Source organism: Nicotiana tabacum, chromosome 7 (assembly GCF_000715075.1).
Source record: "Nicotiana tabacum cultivar K326 chromosome 7, ASM71507v2, whole genome shotgun sequence".
NCBI lineage: Eukaryota > Viridiplantae > Streptophyta > Magnoliopsida > Solanales > Solanaceae > Nicotiana > Nicotiana tabacum.
The window spans coordinates 109,541,217-109,549,987 of NC_134086.1; the positions used below are offsets into that span (position 1 = coordinate 109,541,217).

Genomic DNA, 8,771 nt, shown 5'->3' on the forward strand with positions numbered 1-8,771 from the left:
AACACTAATATTAAATTCGGATAAATTTAACATGCTAGTTTCGAAAAAAAGGCACAAACCGAAATAGAACACATACAAATCAAATAATATACATTATTATAAATGTTTCAACTTAAAATAAATCGAAATACCTCGATTTAGAATTTTGGTAAAGCAAAAAGATTGAAATTTTGACTGAGTAATTGTGAATCAACAATAACACAAAACTCTACTCGAATGTGGGACCCTTTTTCTTTGAGTTTTATGTGTCAGGGGGACCCAAATTTTTTTTTTTAAAGAAACGGGCAGAATCGGTGGGGGACCAAGAAGAGGGGAAGAGATTTAAAATAATGGTGGATGAATGAATTGGAGAAGAAGATGGAGGGGTATAAAATATCTATGTATGACGCCACTATACCTGATGCTATACATTAATGTTGTATATATAGCGCCAGGTATTGTGACGCTATACCTGGCCATGTCAGCTTTTACAGTATAGCGCCACAATACCTGGCGCTATACCTTAACGGTTCCGTTACTGTTAGTATATAGCGCCAGGTATTATGGCGCTATATTAAAAAGGTCATTTTTTTTACTACCTATTTGTGTAGTTTGAGTCCAAAAAAATAACATTTTGGTTCCGGACTCTCCTAGCAGGGGCTGGTGTCAAAATATAGCATGAATAACGCGTCAGTAAATTTATCCATGCTACTATAAATGGAATGGTAATAAAGGATTTGGTGACAAATTTGGAAATTACACTAGTATAAAAAGAAAACATTTAAACTATATCCAAAAGAAAAATTAAACAACTTCTACGAAACAATAACAACAAATTCAGCATAATCTTACAAGTAGAGGTTGGAAAACATATTATGTAAGCATTTTTACCCTTACATTATAAAGATAGAAATACTATTTCCAATAAACTATATGCTCAGGTAAAACAAATAACTTCTTACAAAAGGATAAAAAACGTGTATGCTTGTTCACAAAAACATATGTTGCTTAAATGAAAATGAATTAATAAACCGTTGTAAAAGAAAAGCCCCCCCCCCCTAAAATTTAAACTTGGGTTCTTTTACTAAAGGATTTAGTAAAAAATAATCCGTTGGAAAATTAATTCAAAGTTGTAGTACGAAACCTTAATTATTTAGGATTTGATTCATAATTCATGTCTAAATATGATTTGCAGTTAGAATAAATATAGGAATAGACTTTCCTGGTTCTAGTTGAAATATGTTTCATACTATTATAAATAATTATAAATAGGGATATTGATAACTTATTTTATGTGTGGATAAAATAAAAAATTACAGAGAGCTTTCAAAGAGTTATAATAAAATATTTTTCTTCGTCGTCCGGTTAAAAGGGCAGGACAGAATTATATGGAACTGCAACGCAGAAAAATAACAAATATTCCATAAAATAATTAAAATGCGTGCAAATTAATTGAAAATTATCGAAAGAAAAAGTTTTAAAAAAAAATCCATGTTCCCATTGTCTCATATGGTGGTAGCTTCGTAGAGAACTGTTGGATACTGCTCCCGTAGTGGCCAATATAGTATTAGTGTGTGACCCCATTAAACAGTTCTACTCCTTAGTGCTAATATAATAAAGTATGCACTTCCCTTTTTTGTTTTATTTTTCCCTGTTTTCCTTTTCTTCTCTTACCTCTTCTTCTTCATCAGTTTCTCTCTCTTTTTCTGGTTTGTTTAACTAGATTTAATGTTGGGTTTTGAGTCCGCAGTGACAAAAGAAACAGACTTGCAGTAAATATAGAGAAGCTGTTATATCTAAAAATGTTTCTTCGCTCTGACCCACTTTTCCTGAAAAATTCTTGGGTCCGTGCTGACTTTTGATGCTATATTTTTGTTGTTGTTCTTCTTATTTTTAAGGTACAGATCTCTGATCTTTTTGTTTGTTCATCTTCAGATCTTATGTTGTTTGGTGTCTGTATGTTTGTTTCCTTTTTTATCTGTTGATTTATGTCCTATGTATGGTACTGTTCTCAAAATGTGGAAATATTCTTGAGTTCTCTAGTTTTTGGGCTATTACTTTTTTTGCTAAATTTGAGGAAAAGTTACCCCTTTGGTAAAAATCTTGTCTTTTATGCTTATCATCTGCAGATTGAAGTCTTATTCTTTCTTTCTGTTTTTTCTTTTTCTTCAATTGGGTGGAGAGGGATGGTTTCTTCTTTGATTTCATTGATACTAACTGGTACAACGTTTGTGTCTTTTGGGAATTTGGAGCTTCAATTTTCATTTTACAGAAAACTTTTTTTTTCTTGTGTTGGTTTTGCAGGATTGGAAGTTATGGAGCTTTGATTATCCTCCAGTACTTTGCAGGTTTGTCACCATCTGTATTCTTCCTATACGTGGCTTGATAGATTGGTATCAACCTGTATTTGTCGTTTAAGTTGTAGGTTTTGATGAGAGTGAAGTATCTATGGTTTGTACTTAGAGAAATATACCGGAAAAGCCCTAATCTTTTTGGTCATAAGTAGGTGAAGAATGAAAATGGTACTTGAAAAACTATGCTCAATTTATATAGGTTTTGGTTGTTTGTAAGCTGCTTATGTAATTTACATTATGTTTAGTATAAAGCTTGAGGAACAATATGAGATTCTCAGCAGAAACAAATCTGATAACCTTCTAACTTAAATGTAGACATTGAGTGATTGTCCAACGAGTTAAACTTTCCTTTCTTGAACTGGAGTCTAGTTTTGAACTGCTTGGTACCGATTTTCCAGTGTTAACAGTAGCGAGTTTATCTTGAGTAGCTTTCTTCGCTATTAAATGATGGATTTACTGAAAGATTGATGACATTTGAAAGACATTATTTTTCATACTTGTTGTCTCGCAACTAAGCTAGGACAACTGGCATGAGGCATCGCCTTAAGATTCTAAAGAAGTTGTATTTGATAAAAGTCATGTGATTTACTTTACCTAGGCGCTCATGTGAAGATGTCTCTTTATACTCTTTTATTTTCTTTTTTTCTTTTTCCTTTTCTTACCTTTTTCTTTAAATGCCTTTCTTGCTTTTTTCTCTTCACTTTTCTTCAGAAAGTTATTCCTGTTACTGAAACACAATTTGTTTTTTCGTTCTTTTGCAGCTGTATCAATTTGTGAAGCTCTTTAGATTACTGGGAAAAGCTTACCTGATAAGAAAGAGTAGATAGGCCGGTAACATTTATTTGTGGTGTTTGGACTTCGACCTAGCAGTTTTGAGTTCAGATGTCATTCCGCAGTATAGTGCGGGATGTGAGAGATAGCATTGGTAGCTTATCAAGGCGAAGCTTTGATTTAAGGCTGTCTGGTCATCACAGGGATAAATCACATGGTTCGTTTTATGACTTGAGCGACCAGCCTCCTGTTATCCAGGACAGTTGTTGGGCCAATCTTCCTCCGGAGTTACTTTTTGATGTAATTAGAAGGTTAGAGGAGAGTGAAAGCACATGGCCTGGTCGTAAGCATGTCGTAGCATGTGCTGCAGTTTGTAGGTCATGGCGGAGTATGTGCAAGGACATTGTTAGAAATCCTGAATTTTGTGGAAAGCTAACTTTTCCTGTTTCCCTAAAGCAGGTACTTCTTTAACTTAGAGGAATATTTTGAGTACAGAAATATGCCTTTGTGGTTGCTGTGTGGTCTGTGGGTGCAACCCTTCTATTAACTGTTATAGAATTAGATAGTTGTAATGGAACTAACGTACTAGAGAATTAAGTCTATTGACTCATCTTTTGGAGTAGAATTGACGGGTCCTTTTACTTTCTCTTTTCAGCCTGGGCCTCGTGATGGAACTATTCAATGCTTCATCAAGCGGGATAAATCTAATTTGACTTACCATCTTTTCTTGTGTCTTAGTCCTGGTAAGTATTGTTGGCTGATATTTGCTTGATGCTTAGATGATTTTTGCATCTATTCCTCATCTTTTTCTTTGAGAAAATTCGTTGATATTATCCTTGCATCTGAGTCACAGAAGGTACTTGCAAAATTCAGAACCTTAGGTGAACATTATCTTTGCTGTCTTTCCAATCTCCTGTCATATAAAACCACCGTTCCGTTCCTCTCCCCTTCCCCTTCCCCTCAAACTCAAAGGCGAAAAGCTGTTATCAAGTCTTTTCTGTATGCAAATTGAGTTAATGATATCATTGATACTTATATTTCCAGTTGTAATTTTTGTCTAGACATGTTTGGTTGAGATGCGTTAGTTACTCTTGCTTCGCTGCCTTCATAATTTATGTGCGAATAACAATTGTTCAGAGGTTAATGGGTAATTCAACTTTCTTTGTAGCATTGTTAGTTGAAAATGGGAAGTTCCTTCTCTCTGCAAAAAGAACCAGACGGACAACTTGCACGGAGTATGTTATCTCAATGGATGCAGAAAACATCTCTAGATCAAGCAATACATATATTGGAAAACTAAGGTAAATATGGAGGCTATTCATTTTGTTTTCCAATATCTTTCTTTTCTTCACCTGGTATTTCTGAGACGTTTCAGGGAAACTGAATTTAATGAAGAATAGCATGCGTTTGATATATTCCTTTCCCCTTCCCATTCCGCAGAGATGGTTTCTCCCTTGTTACCTAATATCAGTACTAAGGCATAAGCAATCCCGGAAACTTGAGACTAGTCAGTTATTAACTATGGTTTTCAATGAAAAATTAGTAGAAATAGTCTATCATGCATGGATAGATTCATCAGGAAAATAAAAGTTCGAGTCAACAATAGTTGTCGTAGATGAAAGCTGAACTGAAGTTCTGTGGCATCATCCCATTATATTGTCTAGGCTATCAAAACCCAATTCAGGGACTTCCCCACCAACTCATTACTAGGAAAAAGTGATATTTTTATTTTTGAGAATGACTTTGATGCTTATGTTTACAAGGCAGAAATGTACTTATTGTTAAAGTACCTTTGGGTAAAAGACAAGTGAAAAAGAAAAGTGGAAAAGAAGAGAGAGCAGCGAGGAACATAAAGAAATAAGGCACCAAGGAGCTTCTTGAGGATGTCTAGAATGGATGAGTTACTTAAAATTTAGTACATTTGATATATACTGGCTTGTTGATATTGCCGAGAGTACTTGTGTATCCTTCTAGAGAAGTTCGCTGACAAAAGGTATGTCGGTTCCCTATATTATGGCGATTAGGGACATGTATGATGGGGCTAAGACTCGGGTTAGGACAGTAGGAGGCGACTCTGAGCATTTTCCGGTTGAAATGGGGTTACACCAAGGCTCTGCGCTCAGTCCGTTCTTATTCGCCCTGGTGATGGATGCATAAACAAACCATATTCAAGGGGAGGTGCCATGGTGCATGCTATTTGTCGATGACATAGTTCTGATTGATGAGTCACGAGCCGGTGTTAACGAGAGACTAAAAGTTTGGAGACAGACTCTTAAGTCTAAAGGTTTCAAGCTGAGCATAACGAAGACAGAATACGTGGAGTGTAAGTTCAGCATTGAGCAGGGGGAAGTGGGCCCGGATGTGAGGCTTGAATCACAGGTTTTCTCAAGTAGAGGCAGCTTCAAGTACCTTGGGTCGGTTATCCACGGGGGAGGGGAGATCGATGGGGATGTCGCACACCGTATTGGGGTAGGATGGATGAAGTGGAGGTTAGCATCCGGAGTTTTGTGTGACAAGAGAGTGCCAACGATACTCAAAAGGTAAGTTCTATAAAGCGGTGGTTAGACTGGCCATGATGAATGGGGTTGAGTGTTGGCCTGTTAAGAACTCACATATCCAAAAGATAAAAGTAGTAAAAATGAGGATGTTAAGGAGGATGTGCGGGCACACTAGGATGGACAAGATTAGAAATGATGATATTCGGGAGAAGGTTAACGTGGCTCCCATTGATGACAAGATGCGGGAAGCGAGGCTCAGATGGTTCGGACATGTACAGAGGAGAAGCCCAGATGCTCCAGTAAGGAGGTGTGAGCGACTGGTTGTGGAGGGCACGAGAAGAGGTAGATGACGGCCTAAGAAGTATTGGGGAGAAGTGATTAGGCAAGATATGGCGAGGCTTCAGATTTTCGAGGACATGACACTTGATAGGAAGTTGTGGAGGTCGAGTATTACGGTTGTAGGCTAGGAGGTAGTTGAGTCTTGCGTTATCTTGTACTGTTGTGAGCCTAGTCTGGTAGTATTTTTGTCTGAAATAGCTAGGAGCATTGTCGTGTCTTACTATTTTCTCTTTTCGGTGCAGGACCTATTTACTAGCCATCATTTTTGTTTTGCATTTTTTCCTTCTGCATTTTATGTTCCTATTTTTCCAATGATCTCTGTGGTGAAACTAATATTCTCTCCTTTTTGTTTTTCTTATTATCTTGAGCCGAGGGTCTTCCGGAAACAGCGTCTCTACTCCTTCGGGGTAGGGGTAAGGTCTGCGTACATACTACCCTCCCCAGACCCCACTTTGTGGGATTTTACTGGGTGATTGTTGTTATTGTTGTTGTACTTGTGTATCCTTCTGCCATTGATTGATAACATATCTCTCTTTGCTTAACTAGTCTAAAGGATGGATCTAGCGCAATTCATAATGCAGCTTCATTGTGCTTATGTTTATAATTACATATATATACTCGAGAAATTGATATTCATCTTTTAATGAAGTTGTCTAGTTTCCTTTCATTATGTGAAAAAGTGACATGCTACTGATGATAAAATATCACTGTCTATCGCAGATCAAATTTTCTAGGTACAAAATTCATTATATACGACACACAGCCTCCTTACACCTGTGCACATGTCCCCGCTCCAGGGCGTACAAGCCGTAGATTCAACTCCAAGAAAGTCTCTCCTAAAGTGCCAACCGGAAGCTATATCATATCCCAGATCACATACGAGCTGAATGTGCTTGGAACACGGGGTCCACGTAGAATGCACTGTGTCATGCACTCAATTCCCGCCTCAGCACTTGATGCTGGTGGCTCTGTGCCTGGCCAGCCAGAGCTTCTCTCAAGGCCCCTCGAGGATTCATTTCGCAGTATTTCTTTCTCAAAGTCACTTGATCATTCCACCGAGTTCAGTAGCTCGCGATTTTCTGACATTGCTGGAGGATCAACTAATGAAGAAGATGATGGCAAGGGGAAACCACTGGTCCTAAAGAACAAGGCGCCACGATGGCATGAACAACTGCAGTGCTGGTGCCTAAATTTTCGAGGGCGGGTGACAGTTGCATCTGTCAAGAATTTTCAGTTGATTGCTGCAACTCAACAGCCAGCTGGTGGACCGACAACCTCTCAGCCGACAAGCCAATCAGATCATGACAAAATCATCTTGCAATTCGGGAAAGTAGGCAAAGATATGTTTACCATGGACTACCGGTATCCCCTCTCTGCATTTCAGGCTTTTGCTATCTGCTTGAGCAGCTTTGACACAAAATTGGCTTGTGAATAGGGCAAACCATTATTACATTAGGGTGCTAGAAATTATTAACTGTAATGCTTCTATTCTGGATTTATTCCACTTCTTTTCACCATTAGAAATGAAGTTTGTCCCTAAATTTCGTCATGTTGTAAAACCTGATGATATTCATGGTTCTGTTCCTGTGGGAAGGGTGCCAGCTTTGTATAACAAATCGTATTATTCTTGCCATTTAAAGACTCTGTATGCCATGGCATGACCATCACTGCATTAATTCATGTTCATACTAGTTATGTATATGGATTATAATTGGAGTGGGGGGGGGGGGGTGTGTAGGTAGTAATAGCAGATTCAGAATTTCAAGAGGATGAGTGCACTATTGTGAGAGGATGGGTGCACTATTGTGAAGAGGTGGATCTAGAGTTTTACATTTTACGTGTTTAACTTTAGTCTCTCACCGTACACCTATTACACTTTGAAATTATAGGTTCAAAATCATATTCTTTTTAATTTTTTTAGTGATTTTCATGTATATCTATACTTTGTGTTGAAAACAAAACCGTCCGAAGTAAAATTTGAACCGTCAATTTTACTCGTTCGTTTATTACACATGATTTAGGGAGAGAAGGAGATGTATCCCAAGACTTAGATACGCCTCTGAGTAATAGTATTAACGATGTTACGTTTACATTAAATATTACTATGCAGGAATTACTTATTTTAAGGATATTCTTTATCTTTAAATATTTTCATCTTTATATTGCTAATACATGTATTCTGCATCTTATTAATGCTTAGAATTTTGCATAACTTAATGTACGCGTTATTTAATTTTGTCAAATTTTTCACTGGTTAAGCGGATCTATCTTGTGTTATACGACTAACCAAACGTTGTATTAGTTATTTGTGTGGATTAGTTTTTCTAATTCCTCTTTTCAAACATTTATTATTTTATGTTATGCTGAGATCATTTTTCCTAATCCCAAACGACCCCAATAGAATCTCCGTTACCACCCGTGACTCGTGAGGTGGAAACAGTTCAAGAGCTACTGTGCAAGTTTTAAAAATTTAATTTTCATTTGACATAACTGAATTTGAATTCATTTATGATTTAACATAAATTATTCAAACGGATATCTGAGTCTTCCGTAGCAAACTGATCTTTCATCAACTACTTTGACTCGTCCACGATCAGTATTTTACTTCAAGTCAAATTAAGGTGGAAGTAATTTAGAAGTTGTGCATATAAAATCCAAAGCAAATGACTTAACTACTCTAATAAACTTATTGCAACACTCTAATGAATTGTTCATTATTTAACTGTCTTAATCTAGTCATGACAGAGACACCCTGCATATAACGTGTGGGTATTATTATTATTATTATTGAATTGGTGGTTAGCTTGTCAAAGTTATCAAATATAAACAA

The 8,771-nt window shown here is 36.9% G+C and overlaps 1 protein-coding gene across 1 annotated transcript; it reads left to right on the forward strand.

Annotated features, from left to right (window-relative positions):
- Window positions 1-1,569: 1,569 nt before the first annotated feature.
- LOC107823521 (tubby-like F-box protein 8) lies at window positions 1,570-7,617 on the forward strand. Its single transcript, XM_016650178.2, has 6 exons — window positions 1,570-1,877; window positions 2,284-2,327; window positions 3,095-3,563; window positions 3,760-3,847; window positions 4,273-4,405; window positions 6,662-7,617. The coding sequence occupies exons 3-6, from the start codon at window positions 3,216-3,218 to the stop codon at window positions 7,374-7,376; spliced, it is 1,284 nt and encodes a 427-aa protein (XP_016505664.1). The 5' UTR covers window positions 1,570-1,877; window positions 2,284-2,327; window positions 3,095-3,215; the 3' UTR covers window positions 7,377-7,617.
- The last annotated feature ends 1,154 nt before the right edge of the window (window positions 7,618-8,771 follow it).